The sequence below is a fragment of the Trachypithecus francoisi genome, unplaced genomic scaffold, assembly GCF_009764315.1.
Source record: "Trachypithecus francoisi isolate TF-2019V2 unplaced genomic scaffold, Tfra_2.0 Lachesis_group0, whole genome shotgun sequence".
Taxonomy (NCBI): Eukaryota; Metazoa; Chordata; class Mammalia; order Primates; family Cercopithecidae; genus Trachypithecus; species Trachypithecus francoisi.
The window spans coordinates 21,879,277-21,896,002 of record NW_022681453.1 but is presented as its reverse complement, the minus strand read 5'-3'; the positions used below and the strand labels follow the sequence as shown (position 1 = coordinate 21,896,002).

General features: G+C 52.0%; 2 protein-coding genes across 7 annotated transcripts in view; one reads left to right on the top strand and one right to left on the bottom strand.

The window, feature by feature from the left end:
- Positions 1-9,294, top strand: part of CHDH (choline dehydrogenase) — a 34,724-nt gene extending 25,430 nt beyond the window's left edge. For 2 of the 3 annotated variants that reach the window (XM_033210140.1, XM_033210139.1), the window contains 5 exons: positions 659-788; positions 1,815-1,949; positions 2,728-2,870; positions 3,343-3,445; positions 4,194-6,027. In XM_033210140.1, the coding sequence (XP_033066031.1) occupies positions 659-788; positions 1,815-1,949; positions 2,728-2,870; positions 3,343-3,445; positions 4,194-4,612 (930 nt within the window). In that variant the 3' untranslated portion in view covers positions 4,613-6,027. Of the gene's footprint in view, positions 1-658; positions 789-1,814; positions 1,950-2,727; positions 2,871-3,342; positions 3,446-4,193 lie in introns of all 3 variants that reach the window. The other variant, XM_033210138.1, reaches the window with a different exon arrangement.
- CACNA1D (calcium voltage-gated channel subunit alpha1 D) overlaps positions 8,631-16,726 on the bottom strand; it is a 331,280-nt gene continuing 323,184 nt past the window's right edge. For all 4 annotated transcript variants that reach the window (XM_033210135.1, XM_033210136.1, XM_033210137.1 and 1 more), the window contains 3 exons: positions 13,597-13,718; positions 12,060-12,380; positions 8,631-11,246 (listed from right to left, as the gene is read on the bottom strand). In XM_033210135.1, coding sequence (XP_033066026.1) covers positions 10,953-11,246; positions 12,060-12,380; positions 13,597-13,718 — 737 coding nt within the window. In that variant the 3' untranslated portion in view covers positions 8,631-10,952. The remainder of the gene's footprint in view (positions 11,247-12,059; positions 12,381-13,596; positions 13,719-16,726) is intronic.

Here is a 16,726-nt window from a genome sequence, read left to right as displayed (position 1 = left end):
GTGACCCTGGTGGTCCAGCTCAGAGTGGGCAGGAGTCACGCCCTCACACCTCCAGCCCCATGTGCTCATCCCTGTGATTGGCGTGGGGGTGGGGCGAGTAGCTGATGGCAGTGGGCTGGTGGAGGTGAGGAAGCCCCCAGTCCTGCCACCTAGAAAGGGCCTGTGGTGTCAGTGCCCTTGTGCCATGCCTAATTCAGAGCTGTCCCCCAGTACTTTCCACACCATTTCAGGGCACTGACCTCACGGAAAGCTATAGGTTTGCACTAGAGGTTTTAGAACCCATAAATGTGATCGTACTCTGTATTTCTGTGGTGTGGGCAGGGGGTCGGATCGTTTTGCAGCTTCACGTGTAGATCTGGTTCACTGCTTGTTTTCTTTAACCACTCACTTGAATGCCTGCTTTCATTTATCTCATGTAAGCCCTCCCCTCCTGTTTCTAAGGCCATCACTACTGTCTAGCTGTAGTTACCTGCTGGTTGCTTTCAAACAGTGACTCAGTGAGCTTCCTCTCCTTGGCTCTGGGGCCTGTTGGGTGTGCCACATGGATTCCACATCCCAAGGCCATGTTCTCATGGTGCTGGCTAGAGCAGGGGCACTGGTCTGTGAGTCAGGGGAACAGCTGGCTTTTCAGGGAGTGACCTGGCCGGACCTCTTCCAGGCTTACGCCAGCAAGGAGGTGATTCTGAGTGGAGGTGCCATCAACTCGCCACAGCTGCTCATGCTCTCTGGCATCGGAAATGCTGATGAACTCAAGAAACTGGGCATCCCTGTGGTGTGCCACCTACCTGGTAGGCCCCCTTCTTTACTGCTTCCCAGAGGCTGTTTCTGCTCAACAAATGGCTTAGTGTATCTTATTAGCATGGAGTGGGGAGGTGGTGGCAGTCAGTGATCCTTGGAATTGTCACATCATCCCCGTGAGCCTGAAGGTTTCCCAGGCCTCACTGGACACTGTCAGCCCTGGGGCCCGATTCTTGCATTATTTGCCTTCTCCCTCCCGTGGCCGTCCTATTTCACTTGGAGAAGGGCACCCTACAGCAGCAAGTATCTGCCCATGAAGCCCCGTTGGGTCGGGCATGGGCGTGTCACCAGGGCAACTCTATGGCAAGAGGGGTCCAGGTCTCATCCTTCCATCCACAGGACTCGCTGGCTGCCCTGAGCATGAATGAGGTCAGCTCCGTGCTCCAGAGCCTGCTCTTCACGTTAAGACGTAAACTTTATTTTATAAACTGTCTCTGATGCTCTTGAGGGCCGGGCTGTCTCTCTTGCCCTCCTTGATAACCCCACTCCAGGAGAGCTGGGCCTTTGTGCATTTAGGCTTCATCATGAGAGGCCTGGGGAAGTGCTGCTTCATGACGGCGATCTGCCCAGTGTCCCAATAGGCTTGGATGAATTCATGCAAGGGCTGCGTAGCACGACAGGGCTGCTTCCATGCTGTGGTGAGGGTGAGGCTGCTGTCTGCCCCTCTGGCCATCACCATCCAGCGACCGCTCACCAGGCAGTGCCTGCTGAAGGCGTAGGCCCTGCCCTCACATAGGGGGCTGCTGAGCAGGGCTGACAAGGGGCACCCAGAGGCTGTCCTGGGAGTGAGTGACAAGGACACGTGGCCTTGGCAGCATCTGAGGCAGGCCAGACTTGGCCAGGAGTGTAAGAGTGGTGTCTCTTGGAGGCAGTCTTTAAGCTGAGACCAGGGGACTGAGCAGGAGCTGGTCCAGAAGATAAGTGAATAGGAAAGAATTTTTCAAAACCAGGTGGATATTCAGAAGCAGCTGAGCCCCCTTGGTAGCCATTTTCTTAACCACTCCTTCCCGTATCAGGGGTTGGCCAGAACCTGCAAGACCACCTGGAGATCTACATTCAGCAGGCATGCACCCGCCCTATCACCCTTCATTCAGCACAGAAGCCCCTGCAGAAGGTCTGCATTGGTCTGGAGTGGCTCTGGAAATTCACAGGTGAGCACGCTCATCAGTAACCTGGGAGGAGACTGTCTGTGAGCATTGAGACCTCCTTCCTGAGGAGCTGAACAAGGGTTCTGGCCACTGGGTGCTGGGTTTGATGCTGAACTATGCCATTTACCTTAGCCCTGATCCTCAGTTTTTCATCTTCAAAATGGGGAGGCACAGTTTCAACCTGGCAGGTGGAAACGAGGACCAGAAGCAATAGCACATGCCAAGGAACTTTGCCCAGGGCCTGCTGGAGGTGAGACTCCTCAGGGCTTAGGGGCTGCTCTTCCTTACAGATGGGCAGGGATGGCCTTGTGCTGGACAGCAGGCGAGGTCCAAGGAGCCAGGAGAAAAGGTGGAGAGAGGAGACTTTGGGGCTAGACTGCAGAATCAGCATTCATTTTGCAGCCTTTTCCATTTGATTTCTAGCTGCGCCTGGTAGTTGGAAATCCTGCTCATCCACTCAGCCTGTATTTCTCACACACCTAGTATGTGCTGTGTGCTGTGCTAGGTGGTGGGAAGAGCCGGTAAGGCAGGTGGCGTGGGCAATGGCCGAATTGGCCCAGGTAGAGAGCGGAGCGGATGCCATCCTTTTGGCAAATAGCTGACATTTCATGGTGTGGTGCTGGGTGAGCCCCCTGTGGGAGGTGAAGAGATGTGGACAGGACTTGGGTCCAGGCACTAGAATGGAGTCCAGGAAAAGGAAGAGTAGCAGCCAGGAGAAAGGAGGGAAACCTGGAGCAGCCGGCCCACCTACCACGCCCTGACTGGCTCTTCTGCTTCTCAGGGAAGGGAGCCACTGCCCATCTGGAAACAGGTGGGTTCATCCGCAGCCAGCCTGGGGTCCCCCACCCGGACATCCAGTTCCATTTCCTGCCATCCCAAGTGATTGACCACGGGCGGGTCCCCACTCAGCAGGAGGCTTACCAGGTGAGCAGCCGGAGGAGCCTCAGCTTCTCAGGATGTTTCCTTCCCACCACCAGGAAGGAAGATGCTCCCATCTTCCAAGGCTGCAGAGTGGGGGACACAGCGGCCTGTCCCCTGCCTTCCAGCTGCCCAGCGTGTCAGTCTGTGTGGTGTGTCCAAGGGTATGACTGTTCCATGCAGACTAGGTACCTAGCACCAGAAGTGGGACAGGCTGGGGGGTGCTGTCTTGGCCCTGGGGTCACCACCTCTGAAAGCTTTGAGCCATGGAATATGAGGCCAGGATGAAAGAGTGATTCACTGAGGTGGTTTGTAATCGCTCATGGAGGCGGGTAAACCATGCGGACAAATGCTAACATGCATCTGCTCCCCACTGATTCTGGAAGCAGAGGCCCACCCTGCAGGTAAACCAGGGTTGATGGAGTTCACTGTGGATGTCTATGGAGGGACCAGCACTCCTTCCTCTGTGTTCTTCTAGGTACATGTGGGGCCCATGCGGGGCACAAGTGTGGGCTGGCTCAAACTGAGAAGTGCCAATCCCCAGGACCACCCTGTGATCCAGCCCAACTACTTATCAACAGGTAATTCACCCACCTGTGTCTTCCTGGGCTTGAACAGACAATTGCCTTTGTGGGGTTCCTGTTTATCCCCGAATCATACCCTTGGACTACACTTTCCAAGACACAAGTGACCCTCTGTCATCCCCTGCCCCATCACTTTAGGCTGTAAACTTGCATAGGCAGCCCCGTAGTGTCCCGGGACACTTGAAAGAAATGAAGTCCTGGGGTTTAGACAGTAGGGGAGATTTGCAGCTTTCAGAACAATCTGCTGCGATGTGCAGGGAGACCGCGCCGCGCCGTACAGGTGCCAGGTCTGTAGGTAGAGCATTTTTCCTGCTGTCACTCTGAGCAGCCTCTAAAAGCAAATTTCATTCCTGGGCTTGCCTCCTTGCGTGCAGCAGAAACAAGCACTACCCACTGGGTGGGTTTTGCCCAGCGATGGCTGCAGTGTGCCCACAGCCACACTGTGGCAGGGAAAGGGTGTGTGTACTTATCCCTGCCCTAGCGATAAGTCAGACCCCTGATTGAAACCTGAGCCTCTGGGCAGGCTGTGTCCATGTAGGATGCTACCTTTGAGCTACACGGCACAGTCTAACCAGCTATGGACAGGGGACAAGCAGCCTGCTGGCTCAGTCCCCCATGGCCCTGAACTTTGTCCCCAAACACTATCCCCTCAGACAGCTTACAGAGCCTCTCCATGCTGCGAATCTTCCAGTGAGGCCAGCACGGGCAAAAGGAGGGGTCCTCACCTGTTTCTTTTCCTCGACAGAAACGGATATTGAGGATTTCCGTCTGTGTGTGAAGCTCACCAGAGAAATTTTTGCACAGGAAGCTCTGGCTCCGTTCCGAGGGAAAGAGCTCCAGCCAGGAAGCCACGTTCAGTCAGATAAAGAGATAGACGCCTTTGTGCGGGCAAAAGCCGACAGCGCCTACCACCCCTCGTGCACCTGTAAGATGGGCCAGCCCTCCGATCCCACTGCCGTGGTGGATCCGCAGACAAGGGTCCTCGGGGTGGAAAACCTCAGGGTTGTCGATGCCTCCATCATGCCTAGCGTGGTCAGCGGCAACCTGAACGCCCCCACAATCATGATCGCAGAGAAGGCAGCTGACATTATCAAGGGGCAGCCTGTACTCTGGGACAAAGATGTCCCTGTCTACAAACCCAGGACACTGGCCACCCAGCGCTAAGACAGTTGCTGCTGGAGGATGACCAGGGAAGCCCCCTGATAAGCCAAGAGAGCCAGCACAGCCCTTGCTCCCAGGTGCCTTCCTGAAACGACCTAACACGCTGGGACCCAGGTGGTACCCTACTCTGTGGCTGAGAATTGGATAAATTCTTGGGAAATGAGACAAGTACTGGGCAGTGAATCAAGCTCCTTTTCCCCAGCCTTTCCCTGTGGGCCATTTGGGGAAGGCCAGCATTCAGGCTGAGATGCTTCTCCCTGCCTTCTGGAGGGACAGAAGGGGAGGATGGTCAACTCCTGCCGCATCCTTTGTTTTGTGTTCACATGGCATTCTCTAACCCAGGGCAGTGGTTCCTTCCCAGGCCATGCTCAGAGGCTGGGTGCCTGCCAGACCCGCGGAGGGTTCGCCACAGAAGGGGCATCCTCCTTCTCAAGTTGCAAGCTTTAGCTGAGGCAGTGAGTCACACAGTAGTTAGTTCAGCCTCAGCTGGCACATAAGTCTCCAGTGTCCCTGTTCAGAGGGGAAAGTTGCCTGCTGGTAGAAAAACTGGCTTTTCCTTTCTTGCTTCCTAATTTCACTCTCAGAGTAAGGCAGGTAACTGGGGCTTGGCTGGGTCACTGTGAGAGGGTTGTGGCTCTGGTTATTATTAAACTGGGGCCAGGTGCAGTGGCTCACACCTGTAATCCCAGCACTTTGGGAAGATCACTTGAGCTCAGGAGTTCAAGACCAGCCTGGGCAGCATAGTGAGACCTTGTCTCTGGAAAACAGTTAGCTCGGCATAGTGGTGTATACCTGTAGTCCCAGCTACTCAGGAGGCTGAGGCGGGAGGATGGCTTGAGTCCAGGAAGTCGAGGCTCCTGTGAACCCTGATTGCACCACTGCACTCCAGCCTGGGTTACAGGGTGAGACCCTGTCTCCAAAAAAAAAAAAAAAAACACCTGAGTTTTTTTTGGACCTCATTCAATGGGAGAGGAGTCTGGAGGGAATACCACTTGACTTCACTACCAAAGGTTTTATGACTTAGCAATTTAAGAGGTTTTCCTTTTACCAAGAAATGCAGAAACCCGGAGCAAACCCCACATACCAGATCACTGTTTCCTACTGAAGCAGCTAGCCCGAGAAAGGACTGTCTCATAATGGGCTTGGGAAATGACTTGGCAGCCTGAACCATCCCAGCAGTGGACAAGGATGGTTAATTCTTATTCTCTAGACGTCCACAGGAACAGACTAGGATGGAAAACGCAGTTAAGCACAGCCATGTACCCTGTTCCTGTAGAAATGCCCCTGTGTGAAAGAAAACTCAATTCCAGATTGGAGTTTTGGAGGAAAAAAAATACAAGTAGCATTTACAACGGCTCTTTGCTCTTTAAATTTCTTACCATTCAATAAAATGATCCAGTCACTTACATTTGAACTGAGATGCCTTCTCCAGACTGTTCTGACAAGGTAATGAAAATAAAATGCACTTGGATTTTTCCAGACATCCACATCCACCATCAAGGGCTGGGAAGAAAAGCGTTGTTACGTGGAAACCTGCATCTGCACTAGGCTCAGAATAAGGACGGGAGAAAACCGGGGGATTCCAGGCTTTGCTGGGATCTGAGAGGATTGAGGTGGCATGCAGACTGTAGGGGGTCCGACGGCCACAACTTAGTTGTGAGGAAACCTAGAAAGGCAGAAGGAAGACACCCATCACACCTCTCCTTTTAAGAATCTTAAGCAGCTCTTGTTTAATCTTACGTGTATTTTTTTTTTTTTTTTTAATTTTTGTTCCAAGAGAGGGTCAAGAAAGAAAATTCTAAACTGGCCAAGAGACTTATTTCTCCTACGGAGGGTCCCCACCTGCCCCACAGCAGCAGTCCATGGCCATCAGTCACCTGGGTCTCGGGGCTGCCTGCAGGAGTGCAGGCACAGGAGTTCAGGTGCCAGCCCCACGGCTGGGAGGGCCTCATGCAGCTCTCCTGCTGGAGCGTGTGTGGATTCAGGGGCAGGGGATGGTCCTGGGCCAACCATGACTCTGCTGACTCTTCTTCTCTGGAACAGGCATGGATATGGCAGGGTGACAGTCACTTAGTTCTACCATCTGTGTGTCCCATGGGTGTGTCAGCCTCTGAGACCACGCTGGGTTCAGTCTGGTGGCTGTATTTTAAAATAAGCAAAACATCATGTGGTAAGAGGAGTCCATTGGGGGTGCTACTTGATTGCACCCAGGCCCTTCTCTCACTCTCAAATACTTAGTCATGTTCTACACAATCGCACCATTTGGCCATAACAGGAATGAGATTCAAAAGAAAAGATGGTAAGTGTCATATGTCCAGAACCTGAGAGTTCCCCTGCCATGAAGGGAGCCTTTCACCCCAGGAGGAGAGGCTGTCAGCTGAGGAAGCCAGCATGGGGGAGAAAGGCACTTGCTACACAGTGGGGTGCACAGAGGGTACCCCCCCATCTTCAGTCTCATAGGGAATCGGCCCCCTTGGCAAAAAGCTTGCAGTACCTAAAAACAGAGAAATGTGCTTTGCAAAAACGGTTCACAAGCGCACAACAACAGAATGCTGTGCATGTGCCCAGTGCTCTTAAGAGCCCTGGCCTATTGCAGAAGCCTGTGTTGAAGCCGCTGCACTAGTAGAAGGCAGTTCCTGATGGAATAGGGGACGGGGTGGGCTGCGTGGGAGCCAAGAACATCTGCCAGCCCAACTGGAGATGGTGAGTTCCTGAAGCAGGAGTTGTAGGCACCCAAACATCTAGTCTTTTCTGCTCGTAGCGAAGGTTGCAGACATCATCTCCATGAATTCAAACAGATTCTTCTTGGTTGGGCATGGTGGCTCACGCCTGTAATCCCAGCACTTTGGGAGGCTGAGGCGGGTGGATTACTTGAGGCCAGGAGTTCGAGACCAGCCTCGCCAACATGGTGAACCCCAGTCTCTACTAAAAATACAAAAATTAGTTGGGCATGGTGATGCACGCCTGTAGTCCCAGCTACTTGGGAGGCTGATACAGGGAGAATCTCTTGAACCTGAGTGGTGGAGGCTGCAGTGAGCCGAGATTGTGCTACTGCACTCCAACCTGGGTGACAGAGTGAGACTGTCTCAAAAAAACAACAAAAACCAGATTCTTCTCCAGCCAACTGGGTCCCACCACTCAGAAGTAGTTTCATGCTTCTGCTGATAAGCCAACTTAACATCAGATCTAATACAGATTTTTTTAAAGATAAAATACCATCATCTCTACTGGCCATGTTATAGTGGCCCAGGCTGTCCTCACAGGACATCCCTGAAACCACCCTGTCACTCCTGATGTTGGAACCAGAGCCCAGGCCTCCTGCTCATTCTCTCCTGCCCTCCTAGTCCCCAGGAGAGGAGAAGAAATGCTGTTTTAGAGAAATAACCTTTTCAACAAAACATCCCTGGAGTCGGTTTTTGAGTTGGGGTGGGCTAGTCAGGGAGTCGGGGCTCTGTGCGTGATGTCAGCTAACTGTTTTTATAAACCAGCCAGCTACCCATCATAACAGTAAAAACTGTCATAGGAAATGCAATTGGCAAAGACACGATGCTGATACGTACACAAGGTGAAACGGCTCCAGTTTTTTCATAGCAGGGTCAGCAGTAAAGCAAGTGGTGCTCGGGTCCCATCTCACACAGGTGAGCCTGCACCGAGAGGTAACGTGACCCTCACAGCCCACCATGCCTGGCCTTTGCCTAATTCTGAAACTTCTTAGGATAGAGCTGGAAAGTGCCACCTGGTGAAGTGAGATCCAGCTGTCTGGGTGGATATCGGAGTCCATAAGCTGGGCAGAGATGGTTCTTAGTGAGGTTCTTGCTGCCAGTTGACAGTGAAATCATAGCTGCCATTTACATTTTGAGAGATTATGAAAAACATAAGATTAAAGAAACTAAATGTATTATTCCTGTGGACACAAAATGTGTATTTTTCAGGTGGGGAGGGAACCAAAAAGGAAAAACGTTTCATCTTAAAACTTTCCTAAGACAAAGGAAAATAAAAAACCATGCTCTACAACTTCAAATTTTTCTTACAAAGAAAAATTTAATATTCGATGAGAGGTTGAACCAGGCTTAAAGCAGACAGGTATTAGGAAGTGGTGCAGCCTGTAAAAACGCCAGTTTGTAAGTACTGACTTTGGAAAAGATCATCGCCTCTACCAGACACTTAAGGTCCTAGTCTGGCGATTTTGGCCTGATATGAAGCCACACAGTAAGACCAAGACCCAACGGAGAGAGACACAGAGTCCAAGATAATGTTGACAGTGGTGTAGCCCTTTAGGAGAAATGGTGCTCCCTGCAGCTGGTATTAGGTTACCATTGGCACTGAAGGAACCAGGAGGATAAGAGAGAATATCCGTAATTTCAGAGCTGCCCTGGCACAGTACCTGCCCCGTCGGAGGCTCTCACTGGCAAATGCCAGCTCTGTGCAAGGAGAGCTCCCAAATATAACAAAATTATTACACAGTTTTATTCTGAAGAACATTTTGTATTTTAATAAAAAAGGATTTATGTCAGGAAAGAGTCATTTACAAACCTTGAAGTGTTTTTGCCTGGATCAGAGTAAGAATGTCTTAAGAAGAGGTTTGTAAGGTCTTCATAACAAAGTGGTGTTATTTACAAAAAAAAAAAAAAAAAAAAAATCCATTAACAGGTTGTGTATATACTATTAAAAATCTTGGACCAAAATTGCTACCTATCTTTTTGATTGCAGGGAATCCCTGCCAAGGTAACTTGACAGTCGGCATAATTCTGTTGACAGAAAAGGAAGCCTTGACGGTTCTAATGATCCAAAAGTGGGTTTTCATCAGGACGTACAGTCAGAGTGTGAGTGCATTCTAATGAAAACTTCAGCCCTCATTCAGTTGCATATAAAAGCCCTCAAAGAGAACACACAGTACAGCAGTTTTGTAAAAGGCAACAATACAATTTGTACAGACCCCGACATTCCAATCCTATAGATCACCATGTTTTTCCTCTGTCCCCCCCACCCCAGCACCCCTTATTTCTTAAGCAGCACCACCAGTCCCCAGAGGACAAGAGCAGCTGTACCTCATCCACTTACGCATTTCTGCACCAGTGATGCAAAAAAAATGCCCTGGGTGGGCAGCAGAGAAATACATGACTATAGATAACCAAGGGGCAGAACAGCCAGCTGGACCTGCTCTGTAATTCACTTACCAGAGGGTGGTTCAAGTCAAACAAAACCAAAGACAGTTGCAACCCATGGTGGATCCAAAGGTACAGTATCAAAATCATGTAACTCTTGCCCAAAGAAAAGACTGCAAATAGTCATCTGGTATATCTTGTGGAAAGATAGGTTTATAGTGACTCAAAATATTTTAGAAAAATTTCTGTAGTGTCAAGTTCTTTCAAACTTAAAATTTTACCCCCAGAGGATTTTCACGGAATAAATGAGAATTGGCTCTATTTCTTCTACTTCCGGATAGCCCGAGTAAAAATACTAGTAATTTCTAGATTTCAGTGGGGAACTACAATTATTAGGACCCATGGATATTGCTGCAGTTCAAATACGGTACAGTAATTACAAAATATAGACCATCTCTTTACAAATACAAATTATAGTATATTACAAGTCATGTACAGTAAATCTATAATTTTAAACAAACTAGTGTATCTAAGTTGACCTGGTTGCGAGTGCATTATTATTCCAGTTTACAGTTGCCCTTTAGCGTGACAGTCAGAAACCGACCATCGGAGTGAGATTCTCTTGTGTAAACTGGAGTCACATCACAGAAAACCTTATTTGTAAGGTCCCATTGCCCTCACAATGATCGCTGGTAGCTGGGTTCTGATGCACTGTATTTCAGAACAGCTAAACAGGAACCAGGATGCAGTGTATTTGGGGGAAAGGGTTTAAAAATGGATATGTTGGGCCCAGTGACTGATATGCTAGACCGATGGCTGAGGTAATGACACAGGTGTGATGATCGTCATCACCTTTAACTTTCCCCTGCACCCCGCCGCCGTGCCTTCAGGTGGGTGGGCCTGGTGCCCTGGTACATGGGAGATGCAGACTCCACAGTAGTGCCCATCTGGACAATGGGGCAGGACGGGTCTGGCCGCCTCACCCATCCTCTGTGAGAGGGCGGGGCCTGCTGTTTCCTGCAGCTGGGGCCGAGCTCATGGTGCTCTGCCAGGCTCAACCACTTGGGACCTGTTCCTACCAGGTTTATGGCTTTCTTGAGGCATGACATCTCTTATACAAAAGTCTAATTAAATATTACTCCCAACTAGTGCCTAAACTTTCCTAACTATGAGGCACTTTTCCCCTGGCCCTCCTGCGCCCCACCTGAGGCCAGAGCCAGTCTGCCCCTCACTGGGGGCTACAAGGTGGTGATGCATATCATTTCATCCGCCAGGTCCTCCTCATCCCTCCCAGGGTCTGGCTCTTCGTCGCTGTAGCCAGGACCAAAGTCCTGTAGCTCATAGTCCTGCCTGTGTGAGAGGGGGCCCACATCCCCGTTGGCTCGGGGACACACGTTCCCATTAAGCAGGGTGCTGGCTGCACTCTCCATCTCGTCAATGGTGAGGTCACACGCATCGGCGATTTCATGTTTTGTTGCTGACACAAATTTTGGGTCCCTTGCATAGCGTCCCAAGCCTTCAGATATCAGGACCTGTACAGGAAAGAGGGATGGATGGCATGGGGGTGTTATAAAGCTTTGCAGGGCAGGGGGATAACAGAAAACTCCAGTGCTAACTGCACCGTGTGCTTTGGGGATGCAGCTCAATCATGTTTTCTAGACCTCTAATAATAATGTAAATGGCTTTGAAAATGTCCCGGAGCTAAAAAACTACACATGGTCCAACAAGAGTGAAACCCACTGGGGAAAGACATTTAGTATAAACTAGAAACATATGCTGGAACAGCACCCATAATGCCAGCACAGCTCATTTATGAGAATCAGTGGTGGTGACCAGTTTTTGTTTTTGTGTGGTTTTTTTTTTTTTTTTTTTGAGATGGAGTCTTCCTCTGTCGCCCAGGTTGGAGTGCAGTGGTGTGATCTCGGCTCACTGCAGCCTCCACTTCCCCGGTTCAAGCGATGCTCCTGCTGCAGCCGCCCAAGTAGCTGGGATTACGGGCATACACCACCATGTCAGGGTAATTTTTGTATTTTTAGTGGAGATGGGGTTTCACCAAGTTTGCCAGGCTGGTCTTGAACTCCTGACCTCAGGTGATCCACCCACCTCAGCCTCCCAAAGTGCTGAGATTACAGGCATGAGCCATCGCACCCAGTGGTGGTGACCAGTTTTTACTCATGCTTCAGGTATATTCCTGCTGCTCAGAAGTGTCCGATTGAGCCAGCCTGGCTCACAGCCTGGCCGCCCTCCCACCACTGCCCTTCCTGCTGTTGCCCTTCCTGCTGTTACAGTTGCACCTCTGCTGCTCCTGGTGCTTCCTGCCCACCATGGCCAAGAGCCATACTCACTGCCTCCACCAAGCTGTCCGCGCTCCTCTGCTTGTCGCTGTTTTTGTTCCGGAAGCTGCTGGGGACGGTCAGGCTGGCTGGTGTGAAAGTCCGGTAGGAGATGTCGGGCTCGTCTGTGTACCAGGAACTGCGGTGCAGGGATGGCAGGCTGCCGTTCATCTGGTCCAGGGCCTCTGACTGCTCCACTTGGATCAGGGGGGTATAGCACGGTGTCCAGTCCCGGTAGGGAGGGGTTGCTGGAGGGGTGGCCCATGACCGGGTCGAGTGACTCGGTGAGTACTTCTGGGCTTTACTTGAATCTAGGCCAGCAACTGCCATGATCTGAGGAGACAGAGGAGCGTTGGGAGACCAGAGGTTCTCAGAGGTCCGGGCCTCAAACCTCCTGCACACAGACCAAGCACGGGCGCTGCGCTCTCCAGGGGCAGTCCAGGCAAAGACTTGGAAAAGACATGGGTACACTGAAGTACACTGAATGAATGGGCGGTGACGACTTGGTTTTCTAGCAGACTGTGCTTTCTTTTACCCCGAATCTATAATGCATTTCCTATGGCTTTTCCCAAGGAGTTACCAGTTGCTAATTCATGAAATTGCTTCAGAATGAAGAAGAATCAGGGAAGCCCAACAAGCCGTGGGTGTGAATACACTACCCAGTTCATGCTGGGTTTAAATACCGAAGTACATTCAGGGGAAACTACCACTTCCTAGCACTTATAGGAAAACATAGCTGGTTCTCTTTGCTCTGGAATAATGCATCCTAGAGCTGGCATTTGGCATGTGCTAAAGCACTGGGTACAAGCCCCGGCCTTACAATCCCACCACGGCAGATGCACCTTAGGGTTCACTCTGCAGAGAGGGACGGGGAACCCAGTCTGTAAACAGCACAGGTCCATGCCCACCACCCCATCGTGCACGAATGAATGGCATCTCTGATGTCATATTTTCAGAAAGAAAAAGCGCCATATTCTTCTCCTCGAGGGAAAGCCCTGGTGAGTGGGCTCTGGCCCCACCCTCTTGCCTGTGCAGCCGCCCTCAATGTGGGCAAATTGTTCTCCCCAGACTGCTCCGTTGGTAGGCAGGGGAGGTAAAGCCCGCATAGTGCCCACACGGCCCTGCCCATGGAGGGACCCATACACTTCACGAAGGAAGCACTTCTTAGAGAAAATGAAGGGCTGCACCGACTGTTCAGAGTCAGCCAAGTGGCCCCCGCTCCCTGAGCTCACATCACATCAGGCTCTGTATTCAATGCCAGGAAGAGGTGGTGGAGGTCACAGGGAGGCACCTGGGCAGAGAGGCCAGCTTTTGGCAGCTGGCTCCTCGGATTCCAATGCCAGCGGTCGCTTGCTTGTGTGAGCTTGGGCAGAATGGGGCTCATGGCCACAGTTATTTGGCAGGATTGTTATAAAGATTGACCAGACTGTAGGTGAAGATTCTCTCCTTCCCTCCTGATGCTTAAGACCAAAGAGAAGGGAGTGACCTGATGGTGGGTCCTATGTGGGGTGCCCCTGGGCATGGGGGCGAGACCAGGTGGGCCGCTCACCTGTTGCTGCATCAGATGCAGAGGCAGGGCCGTGCGGTGGGGGAAGGTGGGAGACGAAGGGACCTCCTCCTGGCTGCTCTGCCGGCGCAGGCACTCAAAGTTGAAGGAGGATCTGCGGTGGGCTGGGAAAGCAAAGGGCATCATGCAACTGTGAAGCAGGTTCTCTGCCGGGACACTGTCTCTCAGAGTCAGGGTGGTCCCGGACGCTCAGCAAGGAGCCCAGGAAGAAGCAAGTGGTTTGTCCGAGAGAAAGATTAGGTAGTGAGGTCTCCAAACTTTAGGAGGAGAGGATGAATGCAGAAGACCCAATGAGGGATGTTTTTAAAAGTACGAACTTACTACCTTTAAATGTTCGCCTGTCTCTCAGGAGGAGGAGCGAAGGCAGCCCCTAGGGCAACTGATCCAAGTCAGAAGCCCTGACCCTGCATACTGTGGGGAGCACACAGGACTTCAGTGCAAGAACCCAAGTCCTGCCAGAACCCCACGACACTTCCCACTGTCACCTTCCAGATACCCTAAGTGTCCCCAGGGGCTGACATATCTTGCTGGGGCTCCTGTGTTTACACCTGTTTTAAAGAGAGGGACTAACTGCACTGATCAGCTTAATAAGCAAATTTTTTTTGTCGTTGTTAGGAAAGATTCAGCTTCTCTAGCACTGAAGACAAACAAGGACACCCCTAGCTTTAAGAAAATGCTTGTCCTGCCAACAGCTCTTCCGACAGAGGCTCACACACAGCCTGACAAGACCATCCACAGCTCCCAGCTGCACAGGGCACCAGGCCCAGGAGATCAGTCTGAATTCTGGGGCTCTAAGACACAGCCGGCAGCCTCCTCCCAGAAACCTCCTACCCTTGCAGGGGCCTCTGTCGAGAGCACACCTACTTTACAAGGCATTTTTATGGCTCCTATCTTGACTGCTGCTCTTCTCAGGACACAGGGCCTTTCTCAGCCCTGGCAAAACTCCACAGGCCCCTCATTCCTCTACTGGAAAGCCCAGGGCCTAGCCAGGAGAGGATTCCCAGGCACACTGGGGCTGCACACAGAGACTGGGCTGAGTCCTTGGTTAGGCACTGCCCAGGAGAGAGGAATGGTGCACTGTGGGGCCTCCTTGTCCAGTTGCCTATATGGAACACACACGGCTGCCTCATCAGAAACCCTTCCTTCCACGCACCACCCAGGGGCCAACTGTGCTGTGGAGCACAGGCTTCCAGATCGAATGGCAGGGCGGGGGGCTGGGAAAGGAGAGCAGCAGTCCCTCTCCGGCATGCGGTGCTTTTCCATGTCTAAAATGCTCCATGGACCCCCACCATCTCCTGTGCTCTGCACAACACTCTCCGGAGGAGGAGGGAATCCCCATGCCGCTGAGAACACAGGTGGAGGAGTGAAACATTCTCCCTGTTCAAGATCTGAGCTGCGGGGCAGCAAAGCAAAACCACCTCATGAATCACGAGCACAGCCACTCCTACCCACTCAGCTCCTCTCTGGCACTATGGCCAGTGGGATTCACGTGCTTGCTGGCTTGGCCAGGTAGGAAACAGACAAAGGCCGAGGCCTGAGGAAGGCAGTGGAACTCACAAGGGCGAGGGCCTCCACCTGGCCTCACCTGCATCTGTTTCATCTAGCATTTATGGAAATAGAGTGACTTCATTTAGCAGCCTGGGTTTTGGGCTGAGGAATTAAATATTAACCACGGAAATGGGTCTGGTCACACTCCCCAGTGGGGCTGTGACAGCTGGAGTGAGGCAGAGGGCCCTGGGCACCTCCCAGCGGTGCTTTACAGTATATGCACTTGGCAGACTCAGAAGCCGATGTGTCACGGCTATTTTTGGTTACTGATTAGAGTCCTCTTCAAAAATATGCTTAATTCCTCAGAAATTCCAGAAATGAATAGTCCTTAATCGTCATCAAAATGCCTACATGTCCAAAATGAAACTGTTCAGCCAGGAGCTGGAAGGGGCCAGGGCTGCACCCCTTCCCCCAGCTGGAGTTCCTCGCTCAGGATGACCCAGATCCTCCAGCTCCTGCCACCCACTGCTGCAGAGGGAAAGTAGGTGGGAGCAGCCAGCCCCAGTTCCAGCCCCTCTAGGTGGGATGGATTTCCTGGCCCCAGAGTGATGGGGACCAACAAGTCCAAAACCTGCCCTGTGAACAGAGGGCAACTGACAGACCTGACACAAAGATGAGGGAGGAGGAGGGAAAGTGAGGGAGGAGGAGGGAAGGTGAGGGAGGGGAGGAGGGGGGAAGAGAGAGGAAGGGGGAGGGGGGAGAAGGAGGGAAGAGAGAGGAAGGGGGAGGGGGAGGAGGGAAGATGAGGGGGGAGGAGGGGGAGGAAGGAAGATGAGGGAGGAGGAAGAAAGAGGAGGGAGGAGGATGGAAGATGGAGGAGGAGGAGGAAAGATGACGAAGGAGGATGGAAGATGAGGGAGGAGGATGGAAGATGAGGGAGGAGGAGGGAACATGAGGGAGGAAGAGGGAAAAGGAGGAGGTGGAGGGAAGATGAGGGAGGAGGAAGATGAGAGAAGATGAGGGAGGAGGCGGAGAGAAGATGAGGGAGGGAGGAGGGAAGATGAGGGAGGGAGGAGGGAAGATGAGGGAGGGAGGAGGGAAGATGAGGGAGGGAGGAGGAGGGAAGATGAGGGAGGAAGAGGAGAGAAGATGAGGGAGGAGGAGGAGGGAATATGAGGGAGGAGGACGGCAGATGAGAGGGGAGGATGAGGGAAGATGGGGAGGAGGAGGGAGGAAGAGGAAGATGGGGGAGGAAGAGGGAAGATGGGGGAGGAGGAGGGAAGATGAGGGGGGAGGGAGGAGGAGGAGGAGGAGGAGGAGGAGGGAAGATGAGGAAGAGGAGGGAAGATGAGGAAGAGGAGGGAAGATGAGGGAGGAGGATAAGGCCTGGAGGGGCCTGAGGACAGATGGACACCAGAATGTCCAGGTGGCCCTCAGAGGCATGGGGTTTTGCAAGACGGGCCTGGGGCACAGCTGGCTCTGCACTTGAGCCCACTCTTCCCTTTTGGGGGCTCAGTCACCCCATCACAGAGTGGAGCAGGGCTGACAACAGCAAAAGCATGTGTGTGGTTTGCCTACCTCTCAGGATGGTCCCAGGTTCAAAGACAATGCTATGTATGCAAAA